General features: G+C 36.8%; 1 protein-coding gene across 1 annotated transcript in view; it reads left to right on the top strand.

Moving 5' to 3' along the window:
- Positions 1–20000, top strand: part of LOC125646053 (MAM and LDL-receptor class A domain-containing protein 2-like) — a 175275-nt gene that overhangs the window by 56536 nt on the left and 98739 nt on the right. The window contains exons 50-74 of the mRNA XM_056139554.1: positions 624–892; positions 1224–1311; positions 2362–2523; positions 3265–3462; positions 4222–4383; positions 4473–4610; positions 4763–5022; positions 5555–5723; positions 6122–6256; positions 6374–6648; positions 7068–7155; positions 7243–7422; positions 7750–8018; positions 8281–8368; positions 9622–9759; positions 9942–10105; positions 10955–11135; positions 11309–11389; positions 14647–14784; positions 14925–15272; positions 15491–15646; positions 15888–16144; positions 16367–16598; positions 18289–18423; positions 18866–18987. Of these exons, the coding sequence (XP_055995529.1) occupies positions 624–892; positions 1224–1311; positions 2362–2523; positions 3265–3462; positions 4222–4383; positions 4473–4610; positions 4763–5022; positions 5555–5723; positions 6122–6256; positions 6374–6648; positions 7068–7155; positions 7243–7422; positions 7750–8018; positions 8281–8368; positions 9622–9759; positions 9942–10105; positions 10955–11135; positions 11309–11389; positions 14647–14784; positions 14925–15272; positions 15491–15646; positions 15888–16144; positions 16367–16598; positions 18289–18423; positions 18866–18987 (4433 nt within the window). The remainder of the gene's footprint in view (positions 1–623; positions 893–1223; positions 1312–2361; positions 2524–3264; positions 3463–4221; positions 4384–4472; positions 4611–4762; positions 5023–5554; positions 5724–6121; positions 6257–6373; positions 6649–7067; positions 7156–7242; positions 7423–7749; positions 8019–8280; positions 8369–9621; positions 9760–9941; positions 10106–10954; positions 11136–11308; positions 11390–14646; positions 14785–14924; positions 15273–15490; positions 15647–15887; positions 16145–16366; positions 16599–18288; positions 18424–18865; positions 18988–20000) is intronic.

The following is a 20000-nucleotide window of genomic DNA, read 5'->3' as shown; positions in this document are numbered from 1 at the left end:
AATAGGGGGTCAAAGTTTTACATACAAATATATAGGAAAAATCTTTAAAAATCTTCTTCCCAGAACCACTAAACCAGAAAAGCTGAGATTTATATGAAAGCTTTCTGATATAGTGCAGATTCAGGTTTGTTAAAATCATGCCCCCCCCCCCCCCCCCCCCCCCCCCCCCGGGGGTAGGATGGGGCCACAATAGGGGATCAAAGTTTTACATACAAATATATAGGGACAATCTTTAAAAATCTTCTTCTCAAGAACCATTGGGCCAAAGAAGTTCACATTTACATGAAAGCTTTCTGACATAGTGTAGATTCAAGTTTGCAAAAACCATGGCCTCCAGGGGAAGGTTTGGGGCCATAATAAGGACTACGGTTTTACATGCAAATAGATATGGAAAATCTTCTGATATGGACTCAGGTGAGCGATGTGGCCCATGGGCCTCTTGTTCTTTCCATGGTGAATTAATATTGTCTGTATTATGTAAAGATTATAGTTATGTTATTTCAACTGCAGTGTTAATGTCAAAATAAAACAACAAAGGTAAAATACATCAAAAAATTTAGCTGTTTACAGTATTTAAAAAAATCAGAGACTTTTTTTCATGAGTTTGGCCTAATGTGTTACAGCTGGCTACTACTATTACATTGAGACATCGGCTCCTCGTCGCCGGGGAGACAAGGCTCGCTTTGTCAGTCCTCAGATCGCAGTGACACAATCTGACGGTAACAAATGCTTCAGTTTCTGGTATTACATGTACGGTGACCATGTGGATCATCTGAATGTGTACATGAACTTGGGTAATGGTCTTGGACGGCCAATCTTCACCAAGCAAGGAACACAGGGACAAAAATGGATTCAAGCCAGTATCACTCTTTCCCCAAAAGTTCCTTTTCAAGTGAGTACACGTGTCAAAATTAAACTTTGAAAATGAAATTGCTTACCATTTTTTAATGATTAAGGTACATTGCATGTAAGGAAATTGGATCAGAATACAGTAAAAGACAGTTATAGTGTACCTCCAAGGTCAGCAAAAGACCAAACTTCAGTACATCCAATACAATTTTCGTTATTTTCCTCTCATAGGGGAAAAAAAAAAATCACTTCACAATAAGCATGGTTTTGTTATAAGCGGGGTCATTATAAATGTGTTTTACTGTATATGGTTAATTTGACCGAGTCTGCATTGTATGTTATTGGCTTCATTCTCCGAGTTTTTTCCTGTATAGGTGGTTATTGAGGGAGTTGTAGGCAGAAGTTACCGCGGAGATATTGCCATTGATGATGTTTCCTTGTCGGACGGCACTTGTAGTGGATGTGAGTACTATTTACTCAGAAGATATGGTACAAAAATAAGTGCTACTGAAGGTGGTTTTGAATTATCTATATATCATTGTGTGAGTGATTGATAAAATCCTTAAAACAGGGCTCGAAATTAACATATGTCCGTCAGTCTGTGGCGGACTGACAGACATTTGTTTTAGTCAGTCCGATGGGACTGGTTAATTTTAAAAGCATCATTTTGGAAAATATACTTATGAAATTTTATAGTACACACATTTGGCATGCTTCGATCTGTAAATATCAGATGAATCTGATTCGTAAATATAAATCCCACATTTAAGTGTGTTTGACTATTTCTGGAAAACTCTGTTGGACTGGTAATTTTTTCTGCGGACTGGTTGAAATTATACACCATCAGCCTGGCTGGACTGGTGATATAAAAAGTTAGCTTCAAGCCCTGTAAAACGGCAAAAAATCGCAAATTTAAATCCAAAGTGTAATTCCTTGTGTAAAACAAAGTTTTGAAAACTGTTTAATTATGTTCCAATATAGGTAGAATCTGTTGTTTAGGAAATTGTCACATGTGCATTATTTTACGTGATTCTCCTGAATATTCTCGTCACTGATGTAAGCAATCTGAAACTCATCTGGGGGTGAGAAAGGATATTGATACTTCCTATTTTAAGATAAATATTTATGTAAGTACGGCATTAAAAAAAATAATTTGAAAACTGGTTTTATTGACATTTTAGCCCATGGACACTTAGAAATGGGGGTTGCCCCCAACATTCTTGCTTTCATTTAAATCATTTTTAAAAAAAAATCATGTTAATGTTGTGTTTGCAAATATAAGTTTTAATGTGATGATTGTGAAAATGAAAGTCAGGAAAAGGGTATCCAAATTTCATCTGATAATGTTTTAGACCATTTCACATTAAATCTGACAAAATTACAAATGACCTGCAGTGGAACAATGTTGAAATGTGAACACATGTAGTACATATTAATTAGTACCTCTAATATTGTGTGTACATTAAATGTAGTCAATGTGAACATTTTTTACTGCAGTTCTGTGTATTTCAGCTTTCAGTGGTCTGGATTGTAACTTTGAACAGGCTGACCTGTGTAATTATGTCAACATCCAGGATAACAATACGGATGTATTTGATTGGTTTAAAGCCACCGGAACGACTGGATCACAAGGAACTGGACCAAGCAGTGACCATACGTATGGGACAGCATCTGGTATGTACAATATTTATTACATTGGGATATTTTAGATTAAGAACTTCACTTGCAATAAACAGGACATGATGATGTGTGTATATTTAGAATGTACCACTGAAGCAATAAATTTATTTTTCTACCTTTTGTTCGGAAATGACCACAAATCTAAATCTCAAGAGGTTCATGGTCTTGGGATTTGTCAAATGTACATGAATTTGCCCATTTTTATGCAGTTTCTGTTGCTGAACTAAGACAGAACTAAGACAGACTGAAGAACTGACATAGTGATTTCTATTTTACCACTCAAAATCAAAATGTGGTTTATTCAATTCAACATCTAAACTGTCAACAGGAGAACTTCAAACCACCCCTAAACATGAATTTATGTTGGATAAATTGTGGATGTGCACCCCTAAACATGAACTTATGTTGGATAAATTGTGGATGTCCACCCCTAAACATGAACTTATGTTGGATAAATTGTGGATGTGCACCCCTAAACATGAACTTATGTTGGATAAATTGTGGATGCACCCCTAAACATGAACTTATGTTCGATAAATTGTGGATGTGCACCCCCTAAACATGAACTTATGTTGGATAAATTGTGGATGTTCACAGACCACCCCTAAACTTGAACTTATGTTAGATAAATTGTAGATGTGCACAAACCACCCCTAAACAGAAACTTATGTTAGATAAATTGTAGATGTGCACATTTTTAAGCAATTCTGGTATTTTTGTTGTTTTTGTTTGTAGGCCATTACGTATATATTGAGGCCTCTGCTCCACGTAAACAAGGAGACAATGCGATGCTGATTTCTGCTCAGCAGCCGTCACCGACAACAGACATGTGTTTTGAGTTCTGGTACAGTATGTTTGGAGTAGAAACAGGGACACTGAATCTGTACATTAAGTATGGCAACAATCTAGGAAGCCCCGTGTGGACCAAGCAAGGTTAGAGGGTATACCTTAGAGCACTTTCATTTCACAACGCCTAATTTTCATGAGGATACATGATGATGTATTTATTCACGAGACATAAGTTTTGCAAATCATTACTTATTACTCTTATAATAAGTCTTATACATTTTAGAGTTTATTTGTGAGAGCTAAATTTTTGTGATTGACTAGTCTTGTAAAATTATGTGTAAATAGATTTTTCTGATTGCTAGTCTTGTGAAATTATGTGTAAATCGATTTTTCCTGAATGAAATATGATGTGTCAGTGAATTTTCTTCATTATTTTCTTTCCTAATGGTCCCTAATCACATTCACATGTCTCCAATATAATGTCCTAATTAACTGTTAATCACATTCACATGTCTCCAATATAATGTCCTAATTAACTGTTAATCACATTCACATGTCTCCAATATAATGTCCTAATTAACTGTTAATCACATTCACATGTCTCCAATATAATGTCCTAATTAACTGTTAGGTTTGTATTTTGATAAATTAAAAAGAAAAATTCATTAAAAGAGAACAGTATTCCCCCTAATCTTGGAAGTTTTCTATATGTTCCTGAAAATGATATTTTTTTTTATGTCTGTTATGTTATTACAAGCCAGATACTTTGTACCATCAATGTGATGATTATGTTTAGTTAAAATGTACTTTGTATTCAAATTAAAATCCTATCTGTTGGTACACTTTCTATGAGATATTTTGGCGTTGTAATACTTTTAAATGTGAATTGATGTATTTCTGTAGGGAACCAGGGGCAGCGCTGGATTCGCGGACAGTATGGAGTAAAAGCTAACAGCCAATCCTTTCGTGTCGTGTTTGAAGGAATCCGAGGGAATGGCTACAGAGGAGACATTGCTATTGATGATTTAAAGTTGAAACAAGGACTCTGCAGCACAACAAATGCTGGTAAATTTAAAGCCTTTGCAATTTTACTTTGTAAAATGTTTTTGAAACAAAAGATCTAAATGCCAGTCCAACTATGACACATTTTACAGGCAATTGTAACTTTGAGATCGACAAATGCAGCTGGTCGGATTTACACACCGATGATTTTGATTGGTTGAGTGGCAGTGGTACCACCACTAGTTCCTCAACTGGACCAAGGAGTGACCACACCACTGGCAATGCCACGGGTAATGTTTCAATCTTCACATTCTCTTCACTGTTAAGGAAATGAAGGGATAAACAAAAGGCCAATTCTGAAAAAATCATCTTTAGATTATGTTGGCAATATATACATATACACAATATATATACACATGTGTGCTTGTTACTAATTTGATAGGAAAGTACCTCTTCATTGAGACATCTGCACCCCGTCATCCTGGAGATGAGGCGGTGCTGCAGAGTGCCACCTTCCCCTCCACCACAGGTCAGTGTATGCAGTTCTGGTACAACATGTATGGTGCCACCATAGGGTCTCTATATGTCAGTGTACTCTCCCAGGGCTCAAACACCCCTACGAAAGTCTGGGAACTCTCAGGAGCCCAGGGCAATCAATGGCTGAATGGTCAGGTCAACATTGTCAGTAATTCTCCCTATCAGGTCAGTTTTAGTGTGGATGATTTGTGTTCATTTTATTTATGGATGTATTAATGGATTGAGGAAGTGTATGGAAGTATTTACAAGCCAGGCATGTTTGTGAAAATTTTGAGGATATTTTGTTACTGTGCAATGCAAATAAATATTTACAGGGTGACTGCCCCCCTCCCCCTTCCACTATTTTTAATAGTAGACTAAGTATTTAATGAAAAGAAAATAAGCTTGAAAGTAATGAATAAAATCCATGTAGTAAAGTATCGGCCCCCTTCCACCTCTCCTACCTCCCCTCTCCCCCATGATTTAAGAAATTATTAATCGTAGAAGACTGTCACACACTTCTCCCAAAATTATATTAGTATTTTGAAGATCAGACAAGTTTCTTTTGTTTTTTATTTGCTTTTCAAAATTTTTTGACAAGCCAACTTGCCATTCTTCTAGCTGGCTTCCCCCACTTTGAATCACGATAATACATGCCTACAATCCCCATCTTTTTCATACTTTAAAATTGAAATAGTGCTATGTTCATTTTTAACAGATACAGATCACAGGTGTCCGAGGTAATGCTTACTCTGGAGATATTGCTATAGATGATATCTACTTTGACTTCTCCATTCCTTGTAACCTGAAGCCAAGCAATGCTAATCCTTCACTGTATACCACCACCATGTCCACTACACAAGGACTGTCAGCTACTGCTATCCCAGGTACGATGTAGTTTGTTGTTCAGAATTGAGAAGTCTGCTCGGAGACCGTACTAGTAGATGGAGGGCAGGTTAAAGTAAAAAATGAAATGTTGTACATGTCTATTATGCATGATTTATTGAAACATTGAAACTTATTTGAGTAAAAATGTATAGTGAAAAGACCTTTCTCAATGAAGTATTGATAGGTTTAGAATTTTATGATTTTAAATTTGATGTAAAATGTTGTCAGTTTATGGTCACCATACCTGGTCATAGTTATGTGGGATCAAGGTATAAAGAAAATAGTAAACTTTGTACCTAGTTGTATCCTGTAAAAAAGTCTTAGCCGTTTGAATTAATTGATTAAAAATATTAGACAGTCTAGAAATGGATCGTGTTTTGAGTTTTTTCTTTTGTAGGCGGATTTCCTTGTAACTTTGACACTGACACTTGTGGCTGGATCCAGGACAAGACGGATAACTTTGATTGGCGACGTCAGAGAGGATCCACAGGATCTCGGGGTACTGGTCCCTCGACTGACCACACCAACAAAAGTAGGATCCATCTCTGTCTTCCCATGCATTTTTGGAAATATAAGAGACACAGAGTTATTTGAGTGTTTTATGAGTCGATGATACGAATAGATAAGAGTGCCTTTTTTTCTTTTATAGCTGGTTATTACATGTACATTGAAACCTCGGCTCCACGCCGCCCGGGAGACAAGGCCCGACTTATCAGTCCTCCAATCAATGGGAAATATGCCCAGTGTGTTAGCTTCTACTATCACATGTATGGCCCACATGTCAAGAGTCTGAATGTTTACTTGACCAGTGGAAACTCGACAGTAGGGAGTCCCGCCTGGACCAGACAGGGAACACAAGCCAATGCCTGGGTCATGGGGCAGCTACAGATTGCAGGGGGATCACTCACACAGGGAATCACAAATGTGAGTACCATTCTTGGGAATTTGTGTAATCTTGATACTGTCAATCACTTATATTTCACAAGACTTTATTTTAATGTAGATACAATGATATATTTATTAACAAGACATATAACTTTCGCAAATCATTATTTATTGCTTAAATCTTCTATATGTAAGAGTTTTTTCGCAAGAACTAAATTTTCGCAAATGACTTGTCTCACAAAATTACGCATGAATAACGTTCCTGTAAATAAAACGTGAGTTACATATCGTAGTCAGGCTTCCTGTATATGTGTAATCTCTGTACAAGTACAGAACAGCCATATTGTTGCTACTTGTTGGTATTCTATTGGCGTAATCAATATTACAGAAATTGTCAGATTTAACTACATTTTCTATAAGAAAAGTACACTTAATGTTGTTTTTGCCTTGGAGAACAGGTGATCTTTGAAGGTGTCCGTGGCATCAGTTACCTTGGTGATATTGCTATTGATGATGTCTCTCTAACAGCAGGAAGTTGTTCACAAGGTATTTATTTGGTTGTAGGTACATGTAGGTACTTTTAAATATCTCTGGTAATTTGGGTTAATTAAATATACTACAATTACACTGCAGTTACACCAGTCCCATCCATTGGCTCCATAATCTCCAAAATTAACTGTGATTTTGAAAATACCAACATCTGTAACTATGTACAAGACACCACAGACCGCTTCAACTGGACACGTAAAACTCGAGCCACCAACTCACGATTTACTGGACCAACAAATGACCACACATATGGGACTTCAACAGGTAAATTGATTTAAAGTGTTGATCACTTTTCTATCATACATTTACAGTGAAACCTGTCTAATCTGACATGCTATGGGAGACTTTTGTGTGTGGATTGCCGTTTAAAGATTATGGAAACTAAAACAATTGGAAATGAATCAGGGTTCAAATATACAGTGAAACAAATTACACAAGTGTCAAATTTGTCAGTTTTAACTGTACATATAAGATAACAGTAAATTTAAAAGGTTGTATATTAAAACCAGACAATTAATGAGATGAATTCTACAGCTGCTGTACATAATCTTCTTGGGTCTTGTATTGAATAACTTCGTTAAAACACTTCAGGTCATTACATGTATATCGAAAGCTCTTCTCCTCGTCGCCGTGGTGATGCAGCCAGATTATGGACCCCTAACTTTAACCCCAAGCGTGGTCAGTGCGTCTCTTTCTGGTACCACATGTACGGCAGGACCATGGGAACACTCAACATTTATGCTGCTGACATGACAACAACAAACCCTGTCATTGGCTCACCTATCTGGACTCTGTCTGGTAACCAAGGAAACGCTTGGATGCAGGAATATATCAGTCTGCCAACGCCCACAGTAGCTAGTGTAAGTGAGTCTAGAGAAAGGTTGGGGTGTAAGACTTGGATCACTTTTTGTTTTTATTACTCATTTAATGTTCAGCACAAAGAAAGAAAATCAAATTCCAGATCTCTGCATTCAACTACTACTTCGAAATTCATTGCAGCAGTACTCGCAATGAAATTTCTCAAAATTTAAACTTGGCAGAAGTTGGATACTTCTTGTACTAAAAAATAAAATTCTCGCCTCTTAGTTGTGATGATATTCACACCCAGATATTGTTTTGTAGGTTGTGTTTGAAGGAGTAGTGGGGACTGGTTACTTCAGTGATATTGCTATAGATGATGTAAAACTTGTGTCTAGTTGTCCAAATCCAGGTGAGTACATCAATGTGTTCAATACCTCACTGTGTTCAAATCTTTCCACAATCAAGTGTTCAGTACCTCACTCTGTGTTCAAATCTTCCCACAATCAAATGTTCAGTACCTCACTCTGTGTTCAAATCTTCCCACAATCAAGTGTTCAGTACCTCACTCTGTGTTCAAATCTTCCCACAATCAAGTGTTCAGTACCTCACTGTGTTCAAATCTTTCCACAATCAAGTGTTCAGTACCTCACTCTGTGTTCAAATCTTCCCACAATCAAATGTTCAGTACCTCACTCTGTGTTCAAATCTTCCCACAATCAAGTGTTCAGTACCTCACTCTGTGTTCAAATCTTCCCACAATCAAGTGTTCAGTACCTCACTCTGTGTTCAAATCTTCCCACAATCAAGTGTTCAGTACCTCACTCTGTTCAAGTCCTCCCACTAGCAAGTTTTAGACTTTTTGCTTGACTTTAATGTATTAACGATACATGGCAGTTTTTACTTTTTGCTTGGGTTTGATATATTACTGATGGATGTCAGTTTTAGACTTTTTGCTTTGCTTTAATGGCCCACACAATTCAGCTGTCATGATGCCTTCTTGTGTAGACAGAGTAAGAAGTTGTCAGGGCAGCTGTGTTGTCTGTGGTCAGCTTGCTTCTCCTTTGTTTTGGATAATTGTCTTGTGCTGGTCAGTTTGCTTCTTTTTTGTTTTGATGCATTTGTGTTTCTGTGGTCAGCTGGCTTCTCTTTTATTTTAGACAGCTGTGTTGTCTGTAGTCAAATTGTTTCTGCTTTGTTTAGACAGCTTTGTTGTTTTTTTGGACAGCTTGATGTGATTGTATCTTTGTTTTGGATAGCTGGATGTCTTTTTGTGAGCATGTTTCTGCTTTGTTTAAGACAGCTGTGTTGTTTGTAATGTGGTTGTATCTTTGTTTTGGATAGCTGGATGTCTTTTTGTGAGCATGTTTCTGCTTTGTTTAAGACAGCTGTTTTCTGGTTAGCTTGCTTCTGCTTTGTTTTGACTTCAGGCCTGTAGGAGGAAATTTTCTCTTACCTGGTTGTTATAACATTTAGTGTGTGTAGCCTGGACTGTTGATGTTAATCTTAATGCAAGTAACTATGTTTATTTTGTATGTTTAGTTTCATAATGAAGTCTAGAAACCAGTGTGATTTGTATTGCATCAGAAACTGATAACAAAAAACAGTCACAAAGACAATATTTGATGATTTTTCTGTACGCTATGTGATGTTTTCATTTTGTAGGTGACTGTAGTTTTGAGAACAGTTTCTGTGGTTGGAGGAACAGTAAAACGGACAATTACGACTGGGTGCTGATGAGTGGAGGCTATTCTGGAACCAACCCTCATTTCAGTGGTGACCACACTTATGGTACAGGCAATGGTAAGGGGTTTTCCAGGTTTTATGTTCCTATCTTAAAATGGCCTTGATCATGTAGTAATGCGTGTTTTTATTGTATCTGATTGGGAAAAAAAATCAAGATTTGCATCAATTGTATGATTAATACAAAATTTTCCATTCTACAAGATTCTTTGCACAATGTATGCATTAGATCTCCTCTGTAGGTACATACCTCTATATCAATGGAGCCCTGACTCTCCCCAAGGGAAGTATTGCCCAGATTGTGTCTCCCACCCTGTCTGCCACCAGCTCGAGTGGGGCTTGTATGAGATTCTGGTATATTATCTCTGGATCCAGCACAAGAATGATCAAAGCCTATGTACAACAGGTTGGTTCTGAGATGTTTAGGTAACTGCTATACAGATGTTCTGTTTGAAAGGTTGATTTATCACATTCCTACTTTAGCTCTTTTACACTTAGTAGTTTTTAGGCTACTTTTTACATGTAGTAGTTTTTAGGCTACTTTTAGACTACTTTTTACTCGTAGTAGTTTTTAGACTACTTTTTACACGTAGTAGTTTTTAGGCTACTTTTTACACTTAGTAGTTTTTAGGCTACTTTTTACACGTAGTAGTTTAAGGCTACTTTTTACACGTAGTCTTTAGGCTACTTTTTACACATAGTAGTTTTTAGGCGACTTTTAAACTACTTTTTACACGTATTAGTTTTTAGGCTACTTTTTACACGTAGTTTTTAGGCTACTTTTTACACTTAGTAGTTTTAGGCTACTTTTTATACTTAATAGTTTTTAGGCTACTTTTTACGTTTAGTAGTTCTTAGACTACTTTTTACACTTAGTAGTTTTTAGGCTACTTTTTACACATAGTAGTTTTTAGGCCACTTTTTTTTTTTTTTTTTTTTTTTTTTTTTTTACACGTAGTAGTTTTTAGGCTACTTTTTACACTTAGTAACACGTAGTAGTTTTTAGGCTACTTTTTACACCTAGTAGTTTTTAGACTACTTTTTACACTTTAAGTAGTTTTTAGGCTACTTTTTACAGCTTTGAATAATTGCTTCTGGTTATTTTTGTGATTTTTTTCAAAATCTTTTTTTTTTTTTTTTTTAAGATTTCTGGAATAAATATTCATTCTATGGTAAAACACACTTTGGCATTACCACTATTTTGTTTTTATGTCACTAAGTAACACACTCACTGATGTGTGTTTACATGTTGCAGGGTAACACAACCTCAGATCTGTGGTCTTTAACTTACTCTCGCACTAATCGGTGGCTCCAGGGCCAGTTCCCCATCAACAGTGCCACCCCATACAGAATCATCATGGAAGGAGTATTTGGGGCCACTAGAAATGGGTTCCTGGCATTGGATGACTTCACTGTCACCAGTGGAACCTGTAGAAGTAAGCAATGATGTTAATGTCAGAGATAAAACATATTTCTGTGATGTTTATGCTGTGTCAATTGAATGATAAAGAATGTTAATGATATAGCAGTGTATCCAACAACAAAATCAGACAAATGTGGTGGATTTATGGTGCAGCTATATTCATAATTTTTGGTTTTTTGTGTACAGCAAGTCCACCCGATGCCATGACGGGCACCACTCTGTCTCCTCCCCAGACAACTTCTGTCACCACACCCGGACCAACAAATGGTAACTGTCGCTAAAAAGTGGTTTCATCAGTTTTCATTGGCATCTAATTCAGAATAACTAAAGATTAACTAAAGAATAACTAAAGTGTACAGTTTCACAATAATGAAATGTTATATAAAGCTATGTCTTCCTTAATCAGCAAAAATTGTACTTTTTTGATGACTTAATTTCCATCGACCATAAAGGCCAGCAATTGGGTATAAAAGCAGCCAATCAGTGAAAATGGTGGAATATATGAATTTTCTGGTCACATTCAGATTGCAGCACATATTTTGCAAAAATAAAGATTAAGCTGTTGTACTGAAATTGTAAAATGGGTATGCTTGTTCCCCTTATAACTGTGCATAATTGGCCATATCTATTTTAGATATAAATTTTCATGAAGTTTTAATTTTGGCCTCAAAAATCTGAAGCAGGGCTACATTTGTATTTCAAACTAGAGATTGGCAGTTTGTGGGTGTGATTATCTTTTGTTATTGTTTACACCGGATGTTGACTCACATGCTGCACGAGCATGCTTGTCTAGTTCTAGATAAGGGGGATTGTACCAAAGGAAACATGTAATCAAATCACTGTATAATGTGGAAAAAAAGTACTTACTCATATATCATTGGTAAATCCAGATTTTATTTTTTAATTATATATAATCACATTCCCTCAAAAAATTGGTTAACTTTATAAAAATAACTCATTAGGACTGTTCAGTCTGATCGCTGTTTCAGAGTTTTGCAGGATTGTTGGTACCTTTTCTCGAATAATGTCAAGCATGATGTTTGTCTGATTAAGCAACAATCTCCTAGGCAAGTTGTGTAACTCCCATTGTCTCTCACCAATGATGACAAATGTCCAATTGATCAACCATCACTCTAAAATTACTCTCAATCTGGACTCTTACGTGTGAACATTACAATGTCAAAAGAGACAATCACAGATAGTAGGTCTCCAAATATTACAATGAACAAACCCGTACGAAATTATTAGACGGATCCCGTCTGAATTTCAGGCGGAAAGTACATGGAATCCATCTAAGTCCTCCTAAGGGCTGTTTCAGAAATGATCAAATGGGGGGGTCAGGCGGCAAATGATATTTTTTTGTGTGGGTGGTCGTATTTTTTCATATTTTAATTGGTCCGTGGTGGGATTGTTAATAAAATATTTATTATGGGTAGTGGGTAGTTTCTATTGTTTTATTTTGTGCTACGTGGGTGTTGAGTTTTCAGAATATTTTTATTGTCGCTCTTGTCGTGTTGGTTACAAAACGTCGGAGGGAAAATTGAAAACGTGCTTTCGAAATGCTGCTTTCGAAATCGAAAGTAACATAGAACTATTCGAGTTGTCGCTTTTTGCAGCGCATAACTTTCCATTACAGCACTCTTCAAATTAGAGGCGCGTTTAATAGGGTCCCTTTGGACGTGATGGCGGCGAACTCTGTTCTGTAGATTATTACAGTTTACAGTGCATCGATTTTGGGAATATTTTGAAACCAATAGGTATTCCGTTTTCTAATAAAAATAGGCAAACCTTAGTTGATTTATACGAGGGTACCGATGCGTTATATTTATCAGTCGATATAGAGGTCTCCGGGCGCGGGCTCCATTAGAAGACGAACGATTCGTGGAAAAACATATCCATACCCATTTCATGATAATAGCATCGTTTGGACTCCCAATCTTTCCAACATTCCCGCCATAGATGCCTTTGATTGTTGATGTGACATCGTTTCTTCAGAACTACTGTGATACAATGTCGCACAGGCATTACCGCGTCATTGACTAGAATGTTTGTCCCGAAAACCTCGCGAGATTTGTACCGTTTTCATTTTTAAAATGCGGAATACGCTTCAGCCTTGAGGTGGATTCCACCTCTTCCTTTAAGCGTATTTCATGATTAAGCAGGAAAAAAAAAAAAATAGAAAATTTCAGTCTGGTCACTTAGATGGAATTTGGACTTAGATCTTTCAGTAAGGCGAAATTATGAACTTAGTCAATTTTTGTTGACTCTCAAATCTTCACAAATTTAAAAAACTGACCTTTGCTGATATTAACAAAGGATACCCTGGTATTCAATGAACATGCTTATTAAACCTCAAGTTATATGACCAAAGTTGTTAAGTACCACGTAAATTGTAAAAAATAAAAACAAGATTTATCTGATTATTTCTTGGAATTTTTTTTAATTATTTTTGGAATGATGTTTTCCACTAACATTATCAGAATGCTATAAGGGGCATCAGTCTATGTACATTTATTCAACAGAGGAAGAAAGAATCACTGCTTGCACTCATTTTTGGAATATGCAAGAATAAGTTTATAATGTCTAATGCATCATTAACACACAGAATAAAACCACCAGTGAGAAATATAATGCTATAACAAGCATATAATTTAAACATCATCTTATGTAATGCATGCACTCTGATCTACACATAGTTCTGGACCATTTTAGTCAGACTCTAACCTGTTTGGAAACTTACACATGAATGAGGTCTGCCCTCCAGGAAAAGAAACAAGCAAACAGCTTGACAATATATCATTTATATTTACAACTTCAACATCATTTGTTTTAATAACTGACAACATATTTGAGTTCTCATTGTAATTTCTGCATAGCAACTTCTTTATGAATACAAGAGGTTTTGTTATACCTGAAGTGTTGTCTTCCAACAAAATAAAAAACAATTAACTTCTCCAAAGCTAATCCCACTCATTCCATTGTAACAAATTGCTGAATTGTTCCTTTTGATCATTCTGGAATATTCAGTGCCATAAATTATATATGATTCATATTCTACTCTGTTAAAACTTCTAAATGTATCACACACATGATCATATTTCAAGAAATTTTTAAAAGACATGCATAAAACAATGATGAATTCATTTTGTAGTTCCTAGGGTGAAGTTTTGATCCTTTCAGTGCCTCACAGATTGAGCAGAGTGGTAGAAAAATGTGGGAAAACTTTAGTTTATTTTGATAAATCATGCCAGTCTCCCTGTTTAAAATATCGTCTGCTACAGAGCACGTGTAGAGTGCTGCTTATTCTGATAACACCTAAGCCCTGCCCTCTTGCCATATATGCTTAATTGCTGTAGGGGTGTAAATTTTTCTAGGTTACTCCCGGCCTATAAAAACAACAAAAGTTGTCTTTGTTGAAAAATAATGAAATCACAGTTCACGCGCTTTGGTAAAACAGTTGAGAGATGTGCAGAATGTTTTGGCACATGTTATAGCTATAGTGATGATTCATTGATGTATTTCAGCTCCTTCTAAATGGGACTGTAACTTTGAGTCGGGATACTGTTCCTGGACTCAGGCAAAGGATGACCAGTTTGATTGGACGAGAACGCGAGGCAGTACAGGAACCACCAACACGGGACCTTCCAGCGACCATACAACAGGTCAATTCAGATTTTATTTTGATATCTTTTCAATGAAAATATTATATTCTGCTGAGATGAGGGCAATCTTTCATGTTAACCTACATTTTGTGGGAAATTTTTTTTGGATTGGAAAAATTTGACTTTGTTTTTGTCGATAGGTAGTGGTTATTACATCTACATTGAGACCTCTCTCCCTCGTCATGTTAATGACACAGCTAGAATAACGAGCCAGCTCATCACTCAGAACTCCACCATGTGTCTGAACTTCTGGTACCACATGTATGGTACTTCAGTGCGCACTCTTAATGTCTACTTAAAATCGGGTGGTTCACTTGGAACTCCTGTGTGGAGTCGGACAGGGACCCGCAGCAATCAGTGGTATTCTGCCTCTGTGGATGTGCAGAATTCTGCATCATACCAGATTGTGTTTGAAGGTGTGAGGGGGACCAGCTACAGAGGAGATATTGCTCTTGACGATATCTCAGTATCCATGGGGTCGTGTTCAGGTAAGCTAGTACCATTCTTACATTGTATACTGTTATGTGGACATGTTTTGTAAAGCATGTTTTCTTTTTACTCAGATGTTAGAAAACAGAAAATGTTTAGTGTACTTGGATTTGCGTTAAGTGAAAAATGAATATATATATATATATGATATTCTAATATTGGATTGATAATGATGTTACTGAATTTAGAAAACCTGTAAAGTTGGTCTGTTTATCAGGAATCACATCCTCTGGTTTGTGCACATTTGAGGACTCCAGCTACTGTGGCTACCAGCAAGACACTACTGACGATTTTCAGTGGACGTGGAGGAGCAGACGAACATCCTCCACTGGCACAGGTCCCACTAATGACCACACTTATGGCACTTCTTCAGGTAAATATGTAAAAGATTACAGTTTTACTATCACCTAATCAACCAGGCCTTTGTGGAATTTAGAAAGAAAACCCCCCCACATAATTTATTAAATACAAACACATTAATTTAATACAAATACATATCAAATACAAACACATATTAAATGCAAGAAACGGAGTATATGTTATCAACGTAATTTGTATTAGGATATAGTTATCATTGGGATCTTTCAAAACACATGCACATGTATTTTCTGTAGGACATTATTTTTACACGGAGTCTTCACGACCCAGACGACCTCGACAGAAGGCTCGCCTGATCAGTCCCAATAACGCAGCCACTTCTGGATCCTGTGTCAGCTTCTGGTACCACATGTATGGAGCCACCATGGGCACACTCAATGTGTACGCCCGGTCTGGTGGTGTTCAGGGAAGTGCCATCTGGACACAGACAGGAAACAAGGGAAATAAGTGGTTAAAAGCACAGGTTTCAGTCAAACAGCAAGCAACCTGGCAGGTAAAGAAGCACAGGATTAAGTTGTATGCCTAAATTCAATATTTCATCATTAGAACTTGTGTACTAGATCTTTAATTATTTACAAACATTTTGTGGTGAACATTAGTAATCTTTTTGCAGCATGTGAATATGGCATTTAGAAATTTATTTCATGTACAGATAATTTTATTGTGGGCTAAAGAAGATGGCCGAGAACTGCATGTTTGATTCCATTTTTCACAGGTTGTCTTTGAGGGTATCATAGGAAACGGTTACCAGAGTGACATCGCCATTGACGATGTCCAGGTTTCCATTGGTTCATGTGGGAATCCGGGAGACTGTAACTTTGAAAAAGGCACCTGCACTTGGAGGAACACAAATCAAGGAGATGATTTTGATTGGCTAAGGAAGCGAGGTCAAACTGGCAGTCAGTTTACAGGACCCCAGAGTGATCACACCCAGCAAAATAGTCAAGGTAGTGATACAGAATGATGGCATCACATCTAACTTTCTGTTGAGACAAATGTAGAGATTTTGATTTGATGTTGAAATTTTTGACTTGACGTAGACATTTTTGATTTGATGTTTAGATTTTTGATTTGACATTAAGATTTTTAGGTCACCTGAGTAAACTCAGGTGACCTATTGCAATCAGTTGTCATCCGTCGTCGTCCATCGTGCGTTAACAATTGAACATTTTTAACTTCGTTCTTGATAACTACCAGTCCAATTCTTTTCAAATTTGGTATGAAGTATCTTTGGGACAAGGGAAACATAAATTGTAAATTTCAGGTCTCCAGCACCCCTGGGGCCTTAGGGGTGGGGCAAAAACTGCCCAATATTGACCAATTTTCAAAAATCTTCTTGAGAACCGCACTTGTGTAAGAAAAACTAAATGCAAGGTGATGTTGAGCAGGAAGGCCTCTACCAAAATTGTAAATTTCATGATCCCCGGGGTAGGGGTTCTGACCCCAGGGCGGGGCCAAACTTGTTAAATAGTGTTTATGTGTAAAACACTTAAATAACATCTTCTTTAGTGCTGTTGATTGAAACTAAATAAATATTTAGAAAGAGCAAGTAGTCTTTTACCAAAATTGTAAATTTGATGATCCCAGGGGTAGGGGTTTTGGTATCAGGGTGGGGCCAAAATGGGCAGTTATTAAATGTTTGAATAATAGACATTTTTAACTTCTTCTTGATAACTATCATTCCAATTCTTTTCATATTTGGTATGAAGCATCTTGGGAACAAGGGGGACATAAATTGTAAATTTCAGGATTCCTGCACCCCAGGGGCCTTAGGAGTGGGGCAAAAACTTCCCAAAATTGACCAATTTTCAAAAATCTTCTTCTCAAGAACTGCACACGTGTAAGAAAAACTAAATGCATAGTGATGGAGAGCAGGAAGGGCTCTACCAAAATTGTAAATTTCATGATCCCGGGGTAGGGGTTCTGACCCCAGGGCTGGGCCAAACTTGGTATATAGTGTTTATGTGTAAAACACTTAAATAACATCTTCTTTAGTGCTGTTGATATTAAATTGAAACTAAATGGATAGTGCAGGTAGTCTTTTACCAAAATTGTAAATTTGATGATTCCCGAAGTAAGAGTTCTGACCACAGGGTGGGGCAACACTTTGTATATAGTATTTATGTGTAAGTTTGCTGATACTGTATAAAATCTAAATGCATACTTAGGAATAGCAGAAAAGGATGTACAAAAAATGGTGAATCAAAACCCAGGGTTATGACTTAAGGATGAGTCCAAATTAGTCATGTTTTGATGTTTTAATGTTAATACACCTATTATTTAAAGCCTTTCATCAGTGTATGCACTTTTGAAGGCAGTGAAGTTTTAAGAACACATCTTGTTTTATACTGTTGCTGAACATTAGAATTTAGCTTAGATATTCAGAACAGGAAATGTTTTCTAGATTTCATAGCCCATGGAAGTAGTGATACTTTTTCACTAGTATTTAGGTGACCGATAAGGCCTAAGGGCCTCTTGTTTACTTAATGTTGAGATTTTTGACTTGTAGAGGTTTTTGACTTGACAATTGAGATTTTTGACTTGATGTCAAAGATTTTTGATTTAATTGATGTGAAGTTTTTTAAATTTGACGTTGAGATTTTTTGACTTGATGTTGAAATTTTTTATTTGATGTAGGATATTACATGTTCATCGAGACCTCAGCACCGCGAGTGGCTGGAGACAAAGCATGGTTGTTGAGCTCTCAGTTTAATCCTACCTCCTCTTCAGGCTGTATGTCATTCTGGTATCACATGTATGGTAGTGACATCGGTAAGCATTGTTTGTTGAGATCCATGGAATTTCAGTCCTCAAACTACAAAACCAGGAAAACATACTCTGTATATAGATTTAAATTACCCCTTCTAGTACTCAATACTACATATACTGTAAAATACACACTGTATATACAGGTTTAAATTACTTCTTTGTGCAAATATTTGAGCTAATGAGAAGCATTTTGAATAAGTTGTATAATATTTTGTTAATTGTTGCAAAATTAAACCTTTCTCTACCTTTAAATGTACTCCTAGTTATTTTGACTGTTTCTTGTCTACATTTATTTGAATGCAGTTTTAAAATCCTGGTTTTTGTGTCCATTCTACATGGGTGTAGATATTGTGGATCAGTAATATTTATTGCAGTTTTGGTTAACAGTTAAACTAGTAAAAGCTGTAATGTTTTGTTGTAACTGATGTTTGATGTTATATAACAGGTACTCTAAATGTGTATGTGAATGGCAGTAGCAAAGTGTTGTCATGGACACTATCTGGTACCCAAGGAAACCAGTGGAATCAAGGACAGATTCCCATTACCAGACAGTCCAGTTCTTATATGGTCAGTATTCCCTGCAGTTTATTTTTAGTGCTTAGGGCTATTCCAGCAAAAAACGGGGGGGGGGGGGGGGGGGGGGGGGGATGACAGCTACTATTTTTTTTGTATGGGTGGGGGTGATTTGGGAAAATATATTTCTATGGGTGTTTGTCTTTGTCTTCCAGGTTTAAAAAAAAAACATGGGTGCCTGTGAATTATGATAAAAATGAAAACGTATCACTACTATTTTTTTGTATGGGTGGGGGTGATTTGGGAAAATATATTTCTATGGGTGTTTGTCTTTGTCTTCCAGGTTTAAAAAAAAACATGGGTGCCTGTGAATTATGATAAAAATGAAAACGTATCACGTTACATTTCTTTTATTACATTACGTACCAAAAAAGATTGATAAATTCAATGTGACCGTAAAAATTTCCCCTCCAAGGCGTTACCCTACTTATTTTACCTGTCCTAAATGACCACCTGTCTAACGCAACCAACGATCATGAGTTTTACAGCCTTTTTGTGAAAGTTTACCTTTATGAAACGACTGTACATTTTTCGATTACACCGCAATTCCTACTTTCGGCCGAGCATGACTATTCTGGGAATTATCGCCCCTAATACAAATTATCGCCCCTAACACTTTCGTTTTTTTTAAAAATGCACAGGTAATAATTTGGTGGTGATCTTGTTTAATTGGCATACTTAATACGGAGATCTGAGGTGAGATCTGCCATGCGTGCAGCCAGCCAGATACCTGGAAGGGGGCCCACTAGTGTGGACACTACCCGTGATACTACACGGAAATAAAAAGGAACCGACAACAAACAACAGCAGCAATCTATTATTATACCCAAGCTATCAATTGGTTAACATGTAATCAACATGCAGCATCATGTGGGGTTAATTAACAAAACCCCAGTTGTTTATTCAACAAGAATCAAGACCGTTGTTTCCGAAGGTGTGAATTTCGAAAGACTTTGGTATGTGCGGGGTAATTCGGATATGAAATCTCCCACCTGGTAAACCATTAA

The sequence above is a fragment of the Ostrea edulis genome, chromosome 6 (genome assembly GCF_947568905.1).
Source record: "Ostrea edulis chromosome 6, xbOstEdul1.1, whole genome shotgun sequence".
NCBI classification, from domain to species: domain Eukaryota; kingdom Metazoa; phylum Mollusca; class Bivalvia; order Ostreida; family Ostreidae; genus Ostrea; species Ostrea edulis.
This window is presented reverse-complemented; position numbering and strand designations above follow the sequence as displayed.